Source organism: Thamnophis sirtalis, unplaced genomic scaffold (genome assembly GCF_051295495.1).
Source record: "Thamnophis sirtalis isolate CommonGarterSnake01/CBP01778 unplaced genomic scaffold, rThaSir2_p1.2 scaffold_5, whole genome shotgun sequence".
Classification (NCBI taxonomy): domain Eukaryota; kingdom Metazoa; phylum Chordata; class Lepidosauria; order Squamata; family Natricidae; genus Thamnophis; species Thamnophis sirtalis.
The window spans coordinates 114443839-114458487 of record NW_028261385.1 but is presented as its reverse complement, the minus strand read 5'-3'; the positions used below and the strand labels follow the sequence as shown (position 1 = coordinate 114458487).

Below are 14649 nucleotides of genomic sequence, written 5' to 3'. Positions count from 1 at the left end.
TTTAGCGTTTTTACTCCTATTGGTATTATTTTGTGCTTGTTTATCCCGAACTGCATCCACCACCATTGTTTGATCAGTACATTTTTATAGTCTGCTTTCCTTTCATTTCCAGTTGAGATTTTAAGACGGCTTCTGGCCTTTTAAAAAGTTCATTTTTTAATCGAGATAATAATTATCCTTCCTGAACATCTGTGCTACCAAATTGGCAATTACCACCGGCAATTGAGCCCTGAGAAGACTGCCAAAAAAAAAAAGCCTCTCCCACGCAGATTGGCTGCGCGACCATCTGGCCGAGGAAGGCGGAGTCAAACCGAGCGTAACTCTGCCGGACCGGGAATGGAGAAGCCGCTGCGCCCAGGGGTCGGAGTTGGAGTGGTGATCACCAGCCACAGGCACCCTGGTTGCATCCTAGTAGGCAAGCGGAGAAGTGTCGTCGGGAGCGGTTTCTTCCAGCTTCCCGGAGGACACTTAGAGTTTGGGTGAGCTGGAGGCTTTCCTCGTGACGCTGTCACGCGGCCCGTTCCTCTTGTGCACGTGGAGCTAGCAGAGGGGCTTTGGGGGGGGGGGCACTCGACTACTTTTAAGGTATTTGGACTCCAATTTCTGGAGTCCCACAGCCAACATTCCGGGAATGGAAGTCCACACATTTTAAAGTTGCAGTCTTTGAAAAGCACCGGGATAAATAGTTGGGTGTCTTCTGAATGAATGCTCGGTTTTAATTTTTAAAAGTTGTAGGCTTCATACAGCCGGGGAAAGGAAGGAAGGAAGGAAAGGGGAATTAGTAAGTAAGGAGTCAATCATCATCCGTAACAGAATAACAGTTGGAAGGGACTTTGGAGGTCGTCTAGTCCAATCCCTGTTCAAGATGGAAACAGTTTTAATTATATGGAATGTTATTGTTTTAAACTTTTATTGGTGGTAAAGCTTCTAGATTTTGGTTGTAAAACATCAAATGACAGTGGTAACAAATAGATATAGTAGAGCAACATTCGCTCTTTTTTGTAGCCCAAATCTGGAATTGCTGGTTAATAATTTTATTAAAATGGGGGGTTATTGCAGCACAGAATTGAGGGGAAGAGAAGGCTTTGATCCGAATAATAGGATGTCAGAGCTTTTCTTGACTTTCTAGTGGCAGTAATAGTAACAGAATAACAGTTGAAAGGGACTTTGGAGGTCTTCTAGTTCAACCTCCTGCTCAAACAGATCTTACCATTCTGGACAAATGGCTGTCCAATTCCTTCTTAACCTCCAGGGATGGAGCATCCAAAACTTCAGAAGGCAAGCAATAATTGATCAATTATTCTCATTGAAAATTTCTCCATAGTGTTCTAGATTGGATTTCTGATAAATTTCCATCCCTTACTTCTTGGTTGACCTTCTCCTCTCTGTGACAGCCCCTCAAATATTGGAAGACTACTATCAAGTCACCTCAGTCCTTCTCTGCATTAGGCTAGACATACCCAGCTCCTGCAATCATTCATTGGCTTTCACCCTACATCCCCTTATCATCTTTGTTGCTTTGTTGCTCTCTTTCATCTTTTTTGTATTGTGGTAATCAAAACTGGATGGAGTATTCCATGTGTGATTTTGCTAATGTAGTATAAAGTGGTATCATCACTTCATGTGAACTTGATACTATCCCTTGGTTGATGCAGCTTAGGACTGTATTGGTTTTATTGCAGCACCCTGCTGACTCATACTTGAGTGCAGGGGTGGGTTCCTACTGGCATTGGTACCGCTTCGCATGCACATCTGCTTTCAGTTCTGCTTTCTTCACTACTGTCACCTTACCATCTTCTAATGGACTGATTGATTCCTTGACTTTTTTCTTGTTTTTTTACATATTGAAATAAATTTTATTATTTTTGACATTTGTTGCAAGTCTTGTTTCTTACTTCTGCCTTAGCTTTCCTGATGTCATCTGCAGATTCACACTATAATGGGCATACAGAAGCACACCATTGTGCTACCATCCCTGTCCTACAGTTCCCATTTATTCGTCCCTGTTTCATTCATACTCATGTTTATTCTTACACCTATTATCTTGTAAACGATTGTCAAATTAAATAAATAAAAATAAATATGCTGGTATTTTGTTTTAGTGGTGTATCAGTCCTTCCACTTTTTATTGTTGTTTTTGTCTTTCAGTTTATCAGAGTTTTTTTTTAATGCAACCATGCTGGTTTTGTCTGGGGTTGAGATATGTTTTAATGCCTTTTCAGAAAGCCAGGAAAGTGGGAGCCTTCCTCACCTCTGGGGTGGGGGGAATACTCCACATGAATATTTCAACAGAAGAGGAGGTTCTCTTCCCTGACCTTACCAGTAGGAGTTTCTTTAACTGACAGAGTCTGCAACATACCTTCCCTTACCTGACCATGTGAGACGGGCTGATGTAATAGGAAAAAGTGTTTCCATAAGAAGCCTGGCCCCATGCCATGTAGGGCTTTATGGGTCACAATCAACACCTTGAATTGGACCTGGAAGCAAATTGGCACCCAATGCAGCTTCTGAAGCAGAGGTGTTACATGCACCCTTTGGACACCTAAAATTTGCCCATGCAACTGCATTTTGTACCACCTGTATCCTCCAGATACTTTTCAAGGATATCTCTATGTTGTGCATGTTGCAATAGTCCATATTTGAGTTAAACGGCATAAATGAGAATGCAGAGAACTTCTATATACAGGAAAGGACATAACTGCCACACAGATTGAAGCTGAGCAAAGAGATCCCTAGGCACCTGCTCTGACCACCTGACCCCCAGGTTATGTGGGCAAGGCAAAGTTGAAAAAGTCCAGAATATAAAGGGGTATACCACAGCCACTCCATATTATAAGGTTATAAAAGTACAATAAATAAGAAAAACTATCTGAAGCTACTGAAACACCAAATATTTTCCATTAGCTCAACATGCAAAAAAGCTTTACGCCAGTAAACAAATATTAAAATTATGCTACATCACAGAAAATGAATTAATGAAAATAAAGCGCTATCACTTCTTTATAAGCAAATCAATTTCTTTGGAAATAAGGGCAAACAAAAGCTGACAAAAATATTCAGGAATCTTGTTCAGAGTAGATGCCTGCTAGTTGTCATATAAACTGGATTCTTGTGATGTTTCAAACCAATAGAACCATTCTTGCTTTCTGACTAACTCATATTTCCTTCATTTTTCCTCTCTGTGCAGTGAAAGTTTGGTAGAATGTGCAGAGAGAGAAACTTTAGAAGAAACTGCTTTGCATCTAACAAATGTGCAGTTTGCTTCAGTTGTAAATGCTGCCAGTTTAAAGGACAATTACCATTATGTCACCATCCTAATGAAAGGAGGCGTTGATATGAATCGTGAATCTGAACCAAAGAATCTGGAACCTGATAAAAATGAAAGTAAGTTTTTAAAAAACTCTGTATCCATGTTGTCTGCATATATGTATAATGTAAGAATGGTTTTCTGCTTTTTTTGTTTGAACATTTGTGTCTGTATAAAAGTGCAAATCATATCCCTTTGTTGATTTTGTGTCTAGGCAAGCGTTGGGCTGCAAGCTTCTCTAATTTATCTTTTTAAATTAAATAAATTGAATTGAATTGAATTAATTTCTAGGGTACTGAAAATGAGTTCCAGCATTATCTTTTGAGTTGTCTACTCAATATTTGTCTCTAAACTTCCTGTAACAAAATATGTCAAGTTGTAAGACTGCAAAATAATTAAGCAGGTTGCAACTCTGATTTTATACTAAAATGTAATAATAAAACAGGAATGCTTGAACCTAGTTTTATGCAAAACAGTTTGCTTCCCTCTGCTTTTGAAGGTATCTTGGTAACAATGGTATGGGAAACAAAATGCTGGATTAAGATGACCCGTGACCTAATCCTTCAGCACTACTATATTATACAGGGTTGGGCTTGTGTTTATGTGTGTTATTGAAGGAAGAATTAACCATTCAAAGAGTTTGAGATCAGGGCACACATTACATCATTTTTGCTGGGACAGATTTGATGATTGTTAGAGATTGGCACTTACATTTGATGTCACCTGCATGCAATAGGTCTTCTCTAACTCTTGAGAGGTACCTACATTTTAGATGTATGAAAGTTTTTTTCTTTGTAATGTTTTTAATTTTTATGCTTTTAATTCTTTTTTTAAAATTGAACATTATATGCACCACTTGCAGCTGTCACAGCCATATGTAGCATTGTAAAATGATGTGTTTTGTGTTTCTGGGTTAAAAAATCTATGTCTGTATCACAACAGTCTGGGAATTTTAGGCATTTACTATTTTCCAATGAATTTCTTTCTCTATATAAACTCTCATTTCCCAATCTGATGCTACATCATCCTAGCAATCATTGACAGATTAATGTACTTCTTATGCTGAAACACTTGTTCTTTTTCTTTTTGTAGATTGGAAATGGGTAAAATGGGATGAGTTTCCACCAGCGGATAAACTCTTCTGGCCTCTACGCTGCTTAAGAGAACAAAATTATAATCCTTTCAAAGAAGAATTAAATCACCTGATTGGGTACACTGGAAATCTATAAAAGTTATATTTTGACACACAACTTCACATATTTTTTCTTTACAACGTATTTTAATACAGTGATGTATCCTAGTATACAGGGCTTAATGCATGCTTGTGATACTTATGGTTTTGTTATTGGTCAAAGCAGCTGCAATAATGCATCCTATATTTTATGTTACTTTGCTCTGTAAAAAAAGATAAAAACGTTTATAGTTGCTCCCATAATTGATATGATCCAATTAATCACAAATGGTGATAAACTCTCCCCATTCTAATCCATTTGCTCTCTGACTTAGGAGAACCACCAATGGAAAGAAGAAAAATTACTACCAGTAGTGTGCAAGCTTTTTTTATCAAGAAAACCTGTGAAACTTTTCCAATGGGAAAAAACTTTAACATGTTTTTATGCAACTATATAACCCACATTGTTTTTAGTTTTTCACTAGTTATTTTTGCATGATACGCTGAACCAAAATTTGTTCAGCCACATTAGTTCAATGTATTGTATAAACTTTGCCTCTATGGTTAACTGAGTAAACCAGGAACTATGAAAATCCATTTCAAGTCCTTTAATTTTTTAGAAAAATTCTTTTTAAACAAAAAGCCTTCAATTTGAAAGAAAAAAGAGAAGTTAGCATAGGCCAGATCCAAGAGGAAAGTGTTGGGTGACTGCTGTGCTGTTTTAAAATTGACAGTATTTTAGCAAGGAATCCCAGCAGATAAGATAAAACAGCAGAGTGAAAAAAACCATCCTGACTATCTGGAACAGTCAGGAATATGTGCCCAAGTATAACAAGTGAAATCTTAATTCAAACAGGCAGGCTGAGTTCACAGAGTATATCAAGGTAATTTTGGCTTAATATAGAGAACCAGCCAATTCTGATTTAATCAATAAATGAGATTTTAAGAAAAACATTTCCAAGATGTTTAAATCCATTCATATTACTTAGGTTTTCTTAAAATTTACCTCTTCCTCTAGTTCATTGGGAAGGCCAAGTCCCCACTGCTCCTACTGAAAAGCCAGCCCTTTCTTCATCATACTCTTTCTCTCCATGGCTGTCCTTAGCTTCTATCACTGATGTTTTCCTTTGCCCTCCCTGGCTTCTGATGATCTGACACCATTTCTCTCTCCCCTTAACCCCCCCTTGCCTTCCCCTTCACCATCATCTTGAATTCATTGTCTCTATCCTCCAAATTTGAGAACCAAAGCTATCTCCTGTACACACACTGTTTGCCAAACTTAGGGCATGTTTAATGGGCCTAGATTACTGTTAAAAATTCAGGTTGTCTGCACTTTAACAGGCACCATTGGGACCAGCAAATCCATGATTCAGAAAGCCATTACATGACCTTATGGCCTCACCTTCACATTCATTAAACAAGATATGGTGCAACCACAATACATTCAGTATTTTTAAGTGAAAACTTACTATTTTATATGTAAAAGCTTTTATTCACTTCTTATACAACCTGATTGTTAATGAATCCTATTAGCAAAATTCATACAAAACTATTTTATACCTTCATCCTCTGTGTGTATTGGGCTACAATTCCCTTGACAAAAAGCCTAGGAAGTGGAAGTGCTGGTAAAGTATTACAAACTAATGCACATGCAAAGTAGCAGGCTGGGAAAGTCTCATTAAATAATATTTTCCGATTTTATGCAATCAGAAAGATTATTTGATCTAAAGATCTGTTAGCAGAATTTTACTCATAGAATACTTCTTTAATAGAGTTGAAGAATGGAATTTTCTCCCACATCTCTGCTGCTTGAAGGTCTATTTTGAAAGACTAGAAGACTTACTATAAAAACATTAAGAAATTGGTGACAATTGTTCCTTAAAATTCTTTGCTGTTCATAGAAGTGTTATTCTACTCACAAGAAACAGCTAACTTGCAATTTCATAGATATTTATTTAGTGCAAAAACATTTTTATGAGTAAACACATACCAAAATAAATTATGTCAGAGTATAACGTATTTCCAGTGGCTACCATCACCCTATTTCAACAATTATCTGAAATTCTGGGACAAAGTCATATTCATCAAATACAAGAGAATGATTCTCATGAATTTTTAAGTTTCCTCCTTGGTACCTCATCCTCCATCTGGAATGCAGAATGTGTATTCGCTGGTATGATCAAGTGATTCAGATGCAGGCCCTAATCGGAGTCACTACTGCTACTTGATGAATCTGTTGACATAACCTCTACATCATCCTCATTCTCCTTATTATGTCCAGGAGGTTCTAACATAAAGTCATTGCTGTGATTAGGAGGAAGCATGTTCATTGATATGTCACTTGATTGCCAGGGATATTGTGGTGCAAGTACATCTGAAGAAAAAAGAAATATACAATTACTCCATGCTCTTATTTTTTTAATAATATATTAAAATGACATGGAAGAACTTTCTGACAACCAGAAATTTACAGTATAAAATTGCACATCAATTTTACAAACATCAAAGTAAACTAGCCATATATTTGTAATTCCCACTGATTTCAGAAGAACATTCTCTTTTTCCCATTAAACCCTCTGATGCTAAGAATACCTTGACAGGTAGCCCTCAACTTATAACCACTCATTTGATGACCATTCAAAGTTATAACAGCACAAAACTGATTTATGACAGGTTTTCACATGACCATTGCAGCATCCCCATGGTCATGTGATCAAAGCCAGCATGGTCATACTCCACTGAGTATCAAGAATGCAGCTGTAGAGGTTGTCAACAGTATTAAGTATCTGCGGGTGCAGATAACTACCAGTCTGAACTGGTCTTTCCACATGTCATTCTGAGGTTTTGAAGTATTTTTGGCAGGACTACCAGATTCTGTAACAGCTTTGTTCCCTATGCCATCCATCTGATAAAACTCGCAATATTTATTTTTCTCGCTATGTACATGTATATATCCGAACTAGACTGTTGTTTCTCCATGTCATTTATAGGTATAATTCTGTATTTATTTTGTATTCTATTATGTAGTGTATATTGGAGATTTTGACTTTGAGAGCTGTATACAGCAAAATTTCATTTTTATGTCTGCTGATTAGTGTACATTCAAAGTGAGAATAAGGTTAGTCTAAGTCTAAAATTCAGACTCTTGGCAATTGACTCATATTTTTGATTATTACAGTGTCCTGGAGTTGTGTGATCACCTTATGCGACCTGATAAAGTCAATGGGAAAGCTAGATTCACTTAACAACTGCAGTGATTCACTTAATGGTGGCAAGAAAGGTGGTAACATGGAGCAAAACACACAACTCTCATTTAGCAATAGAAATTTTGGACTCAACTGGGCTTGTAAATTGAAGATTACCCATAATTTGTTAATCTAAAAAAAGATATCAGATTCCTGATTTCAAACCGCACTACACATGCTTAATAGATAAAAATAATTGAACCAATATTCCTGTTAAATTTTTTGTCAATTTTTCATTGGGACGCAACTGTTTACTGTATAATTTCTCCCTTTGCAAACTGAATGGATGCTTACTGTGGACAGCAAATGGATAATATTAAATAACTGGGCAAACACCGTCCTCCGTATAAATCAAATGACCTTCTCCAGGCACCAAAACTCGATTTCCAAGAGTAAAACAAATTTGTCCCATAATAAATGCAACTGATATGTATTCCCCATGTGCAAGGAAGTATAAACCATTGACCATAATTTTATTTTCTGCCAGGCAGCTCATAAAGCTTCCCAACAAGCATATCAACAGCCACAATGGGTTCTCCTGCAGCATATGTGTTATCCTCTACTACCTTGAGCCAAGATAGCATACCGAATGTCAAGGTGCAGGTAATGGTGAAATGATTTGCTGATGTTAAAGGATGTAGATACTTTGAGGGAATATTAATGATTCTGCAAGAACTCATTGGCATTTGCAAGCAATGTGCTGCCAACCTGAGTTTTAGAAGAACTTAAAGCTCTCACAATGAACAAGACAGCAAATAAAAGCAGGTATTTTTATGCTATCTCCCATTTATTGTATTTGGTCAATAAGCTAATTTGCTTTTCTCTCTCACTTCTATCAACCCGAGAAATTTCTAGGTTAGCATGTACCTCTTTTTTCTACTATTTTTCAAGACACCTATCCACCCTTTTATTTTTGTCTAATTTATTTCTTAGGCTATTACTACCAGAATCTTGTCTTCTTTAGAAATTCAACTCTTCTCACCATTAGTAAAATTGTATTTTTTCCATTTAAAAAAATTACAGGATTAAATTCTTCACTCAGAAGTCTTCTTTCCTCTAAAATTAGCAATTTATACAATTTCACCAGAAAATCATCTTACAGAAAAAGAAGGCAATCTTATTCCCTCCCTAGATTTCAACTTCAGTGGTAAGGTGATGCTGATATCCCCCCCCCAAAAAAAAACAGAGCCCTGGTGGTACAATGTTAGAACACAGCATTGCAGACAAATTCTGCCCACAGCCTGTAGTTTGGTCCTGATCAACCTGGAGGTTGACTCGATCTTCCATCCTTCTGAGGTTGGTAAAATGAGGACCCAGATAGTTGGGGGCAATATGCTGACATTGTAAACCATCCAGAGAATGCTGTAAAGAACTATGGGGCAGTATATAATGCTGCTAAGTGCTAAAATAGCTGAAGTCACTTGTTTTTCCATTACAGACCAGCTTTGATTTAAAAATTAGAAATAATCTCATGATAAAATTCTAAATCTTTTTAAAACAATTCTTTTACTCAAGCTTGTGCGAATACTGTACACACATTTCACTACAGTGATAAGTAAATGCTTTTAATATTTTCATTTTTAATCTCTGAATATATTTCAATCTTTATTTTAAATAAATTCTTAGTTTATTTCAAGGGACTTTTCTTTATTTTCCTAATTTCATTAACTTCTGAGATTTACAACATTTGTCATGCCTAAGGTTCCACGCTGCATATTCATATGTATATATACATTTTATATACATAAAGTGTGCATATGAACACACTTGACAACAGACTCATTTCTCTTAAATTTCTATTACCTGGCAATCTGCCGGCTGCAAGTGCATCTCCTGGTAAGTGTCCATTAACTCCATTTGCTGAAGGATTGTTCATCTGACCCAAAAGACCACTCCTCATCTCCAAATCAGTTGGATATGGTCTTCGAGGATCCCCTTAAAAATAATGATTTTGTTTGCAATTCTGAATAAGCAAATATAAGTGAAATATATAATAGTGGTTTTCTTTAATGATCAGTTTTACTATTGCTTTCATTTACCTATTACTTTGTTTTAACCTTCTGTAAACCTCCTGAAATCATTCATGAATGGCCAGCTTTTAAAATAGCATGAATTAACAAATAATTTATTTTCCCTGTCATACTCTTCATAAAAAAAATCTTAGATAAGTTAACAGTTGCTCACTTGGTAGCACAAAGCATGCATGCATTCAGTAGTCAAAAATTCAGAGTCAAAGGAAAAAGATTCAGCACTCAAAGGTAACTCCTTAAAGCAGCTGCACATTTTCTAAGGCTGCCTCTAAAGCTATAGCTTAATTCTAGAAGACAGTTTCAAGGAATTGCATGTTACATTCATACACATGTGCTCCAAAGCTTATTTCACTTTAATAATACAAAGCACTGCATAAATCTCCCGTGTTAGAAAATATGTATTTTGCATTACCTGTCAACAAATTTATCAAGTAGTAGTATATATAAACATATTTGTTTATATATGTGAATACCTATTGTCAGTAAAAATAAAATGATATATAGACATATTTATCATTTACCTGGCACCCAAGTTAGAGGAGCACAAACAGCATTGCTGGCACTAATTCTATGAGCATATTTAATTATTTCTTCAGACGAAATAGCACCTGTAAGAAATGTAGATACAATGAATGCATGCAGCTATCCATTCTGTAACATAAAATTCACTATTAATCCTTTCAAGTAAAAAAATGTTGAAGCATTAAGATTATAAAATGATCATTTCCTTTTGTTTTCCCGAGCCCTTTCTTTCTTTTTGGGCAGCTCTATGTGCATTTCAACCTCTCTTCTATAATGGAAATTTATCTTGTAAGGTGCTACATTTTCGTATGGTATGATGGTTCTCATGAGAAACACTTTAAAATACCCAAATGAAAATGATTCCTGTGTCTTCAAATTAAATTCTTGTGCAAAAATGATGCAATAAAAGCCAAACATTCAGAACATTCCTCCCTGCTGATTCATGAATATACTACAGACAACAGAGACATTCCAGTAGTTTTACTTTCTGTTCTGCTCTATAATTCTACATAAATTACAATTCCCTGTTGCTCTAATGTAAACAATGCTGGGAGTTGCAATTTCCGAATCTCCAGAAAGCCATTGTTTCCCCTTCTCATAATTTTATCTAGCATCCTGTGAAGCACCAAAAACTGTCCTTACAAAGCTAGAGAAATTAAACCAGGAATATGTGTGTTGTTCAATTGCTCTGTTTAGTTTCACCTCAATCCTCTTCTAAATAATTGATCCAGCAGGAAGCTATTGATGAACTCAAAGATCTCATAGAAGATTGCAAGATTTTATTTAATTTGTTTTGGTCACAGCTTTATCAAGGTGCAAATGACCGAAAATGCCTTTAGGTGAACAAGAATAAATGATACACTGAATTGTCTTGTTTTTTAAATGTACCATGAATTTTTAAAAATATATAGGGTAATTATTGATGAAAATAAATTATGATTGAAACAAATGTTTATAAATTTCATGTGACATGCAATGTTCAACATGGTTGCAGTAACAGACTTAAAAAGAAATAATTAAAAACACTTACCTTTTCTTGCCTTTTCTATTGATTTCAGTTTTTCTTTTGCTTGATAAACAGCTGTAGCCTATATGTAAAATACTATGTATTGTTATAGCAATAGCAATAGCACTTAGACTGATATACTGCTTCATAGTGGTTTTACAGCCCTCTCTAAGTGATTTACAGAGTCAGCCTATTGCTACCAGCAATCTGGGTCCTCAGTTTGCCGACCTCGGAAGGATGGAAGGCTAAGTCAAAACTTGAGATTTGAACTGCCGAACTGCAATCAGCTGCAATGGGCTATTAATTAAATGAGAACTGGCTGGCTTCATATAAAATGCTAAAGAAAAAACTAAATTGATTGATTTTCTACAGCATGCTAGCCAAAATATGGTTTTGGTCTAAAGAATTGTACACTTCAACCTCTTCCTTTATTACAGTTCCACATACTGTATACATTTAGACAATTTGATAATCAGGGGTTTCAGGCTTGAGGAGCTATCTTTTTTTAGTAACATGCTGTAGGATTCATCTAAAATATTCACATGGTTACCAGCTAGCACATCCAAATTTCAAGAAAAAAACCTGCAGACTAGCACAGAGAAAGAAAACAGATTTCAAGAAAGTATAGACAACTTTGGCTTGCAGTAACATAGCAACCAAAGGAAAGTATTAAAGATATTAAAAATAAACTAGCCTATTACTAGAACATTTAATACTAATAAACTATACCAACTTTCTGTATGCATGATTTAATAGGCACAAACATCAAAAGATATCGAGCACTTCACTCACCAGAATATGCTCTGCTTCTTTCAGTTGTTTTTGAAGCTGCTGAATATCATTGTCTCTTTTCTCTACAACTTTTTCCAATACCTGCATTTCATGGTGGATTTTCCCTTGATCAAGAGCTAGTTTCATCAATTCTTGGAACTCTTTATCCCGATGAATTAACAATTCCAGGATCTGTGCAATAAATAATTATATAACAGGAAAATGTAACTCTTGTCAATTTCAGGATTTCCAATAAAATCAAATATTGTAGTAGCTATCTAGATTTTCTAATAGCTGTAGTTATAGATCTCAGAGCCTGGATGAAAAAAAGCATAAATTTATTTATGTAATAGCATAAATAAAAGTAGAAAACAGACATACTACTTTACTTTTCAGGCTGGTCAACCTGGAGTTAATTAACACAATATTTTTTCTATAGTTTTATAAGATTTTTAAACTCTTTACCTGGCTCTCTTCCCCAGGTTGTGCTAGCTTCTGATTTCTTGAAATTGCCAAAACTTCAATCAGTTCTCTAAAGCAAAACAGTATAAGTTGTGGGCAAAAAGGAGAGTTTTAGTGTATTACCCATTCCTCCAAAGCAAATAAATTAAGTCTTCCTTTCATATTAAATGCCATTCCCCTGTTGTTTCAGCTAATCAGGGTAAATCCAGTTAGATTTGATATTTGACAGAATTAATTGTTATAAAAATGATAAATAAATGCAGTTAGTAAACAAATTAAAAGAATTTAGGTGGTCTTATAGTAAAAATATAACAATGGATAGGGATTTTAGTTTATTTATATATATAGTGAAATTGAGCTAGAAAGGGCATGGTGTTTAAAGTGGACATCCTGTCTGTGATGGCACTAGTTGGGCCATTGTAGGTAATTTTTTTTCTAATCATCAATTGCTAGTGACTATGGATCGTCAGGTGAAGTCGCATTTGCAATGTAAAGGAATTTTTTAAAATTCTGCTCAAAGGTGCATCAAAATAAATCTACATTCAATTCAGAAAAGTAAGTTTTGCACCCCACAGACCTGAGCATGTAAAATGTTTGAAGAACAATTTTCACACAAAAGCCAGATTCAAAAAAAGAACAAGAGTTATATCCTGTCTCACATATCTTGAGCACACTTGCTTCTCAAGTTTGTTCCTGCAAGTCTGCCAGCCCTCCACAACCGTTTTGCAGGGAAATAGAAAAGTCCACTTTATGGTTAACCACTAGCCAGTTTGGGCTATTGGCAAATGCACCAGGTTAGAAAGCAAGTGAGTTGAAGTCATGCCTTAGCCATGAAAGTCAACTGGGAGACTTTAGGCGAGTCATTCTCCCTTGTCAGCCCAATCCACCTCATAGGGTTGTCGTCGGGAGAAAAAATAGGAGGAGGAAGGTGTGTTCGCCACCTTGAGTTATTTGTAAAAGTAATAAAGGCGAGATATAAATAAATAGTTCCTTCTCAATGAACCTAGAAATCAATATTTTGAAATTGGGTACTTATTAGCCGTCCAATAACGTTGTATTCACGTCAAGACGCCCCAAGTCCCGCTTTTTAAACCATCCCTTTGGCCGAGGATAGGAGCCCTGAACACAAGAGGAATTCCCGTTTATGCTCTTCCACAGCCAGCGCCAAGTTCCGCGGCGGAGCCGGAGAGATCCACGACGCGACGTCCAGCAGCGCCTACCTGGCCAGCAACTCCAGATCGTCCAAGGCAGCCAGCAGCTTCTCCCTGGTGCTGCTCTGCTCCCCGCTCGCTCCGGCCGCCATCCCGCAGCCTCTGCTGGCCGGAAGGGGAAGCCGCGGCAAAGATCGGAGGAAAGTACTGCAGCCGGGCAGCAGCCAGCAGGCTGAGAGCGGCCCCTGGTGACCTCGGCGTCAAGGCCTGCGCAGGGAAAAGGGAGAAGGAAATTCACGCGGCTTTAACCCCCCGTTCTGTTCCGGAGCCTGGCATTATATTCAATAAGACCGCTTTCTTCCCTTCCCAGGGCTCCTGCTGGGAAACACAACCCCGTTTTAAAGGGGGTGGCCGGCCCATGGCACCTGCATTTAACCTCTTGCACCTCTTCATACGTTTTGGCGAAGGGGATACCATTAGTTGGAGGGCATAAATAAAATTAAAACTCTTTGGATAAAAGGCAGGGAAAAGGAAGTTTTCTTTGCAGCTATTGTTACGTTGGGAAAGGTGAAACGAAAAACGACATCAGCGGGAAATGATTATAGGATTCGGTTATAAAATCGGTTATAGAGCCGATGGCTGTCACCGCGACTCCAAAGGCCAGGGTAGGGATAGATCGTTATGGAGAAAACCTGTCTGCGGTCACTAGGAATTAGAAATAACTCGGTACTACGTAATCAAATCCCTAAAATACTTCGAAGGAGGGGCGGAGCAATCGGGGCATCAAAGCACCAACTTGAGCGCTTTCAGGGTAACGCGGCCCCGAAATAAAGCCCAAAGGGTTCAAAACGTCTTACGCGGCGCCAAGCAGGACCACTGTGTCTCCGCCAGTGGCTTCCGCTTCCTCCCTAGAGCAGGAAGAAGAATAAACGCACCAAGAGGACTCGGCTGCCTTCGGATCGGTTCCTGTATTTCTGCGCAGGC

At 37.2% G+C, this 14649-nt stretch overlaps 2 protein-coding genes across 3 annotated transcripts; one reads left to right on the top strand and one right to left on the bottom strand.

Moving 5' to 3' along the window:
- Positions 1-198: 198 nt before the first annotated feature.
- On the top strand, positions 199-5075 carry LOC106543709 (nucleotide triphosphate diphosphatase NUDT15). The gene is made up of 3 exons (XM_014059774.2): positions 199-479; positions 3188-3384; positions 4400-5075. The coding sequence occupies exons 1-3, from the start codon at positions 337-339 to the stop codon at positions 4534-4536; spliced, it is 477 nt and encodes a 158-aa protein (XP_013915249.1). The 5' UTR covers positions 199-336; the 3' UTR covers positions 4537-5075.
- Positions 5076-6411: 1336 nt separating this feature from the next.
- Positions 6412-14638, bottom strand: LOC106543707 (mediator of RNA polymerase II transcription subunit 4). 2 transcript variants are annotated; one of them, XM_014059771.2, is made up of 8 exons: positions 14523-14638; positions 13735-13932; positions 12518-12584; positions 12074-12244; positions 11306-11363; positions 10275-10361; positions 9527-9658; positions 6412-6852 (listed from the first exon to the last, which is right to left on the bottom strand). In XM_014059771.2, the coding sequence occupies exons 2-8, from the start codon at positions 13815-13817 to the stop codon at positions 6680-6682; spliced, it is 771 nt and encodes a 256-aa protein (XP_013915246.1). In that variant the 5' UTR covers positions 13818-13932; positions 14523-14638; the 3' UTR covers positions 6412-6679. The 2 variants fall into 2 exon arrangements, with proteins under 2 accessions (XP_013915246.1, XP_013915247.1); XM_014059772.2 differs by lacking the exon at positions 14523-14638 and having other exon boundaries at positions 13735-13973.
- Between the last annotated feature and the right edge of the window lie 11 nt (positions 14639-14649).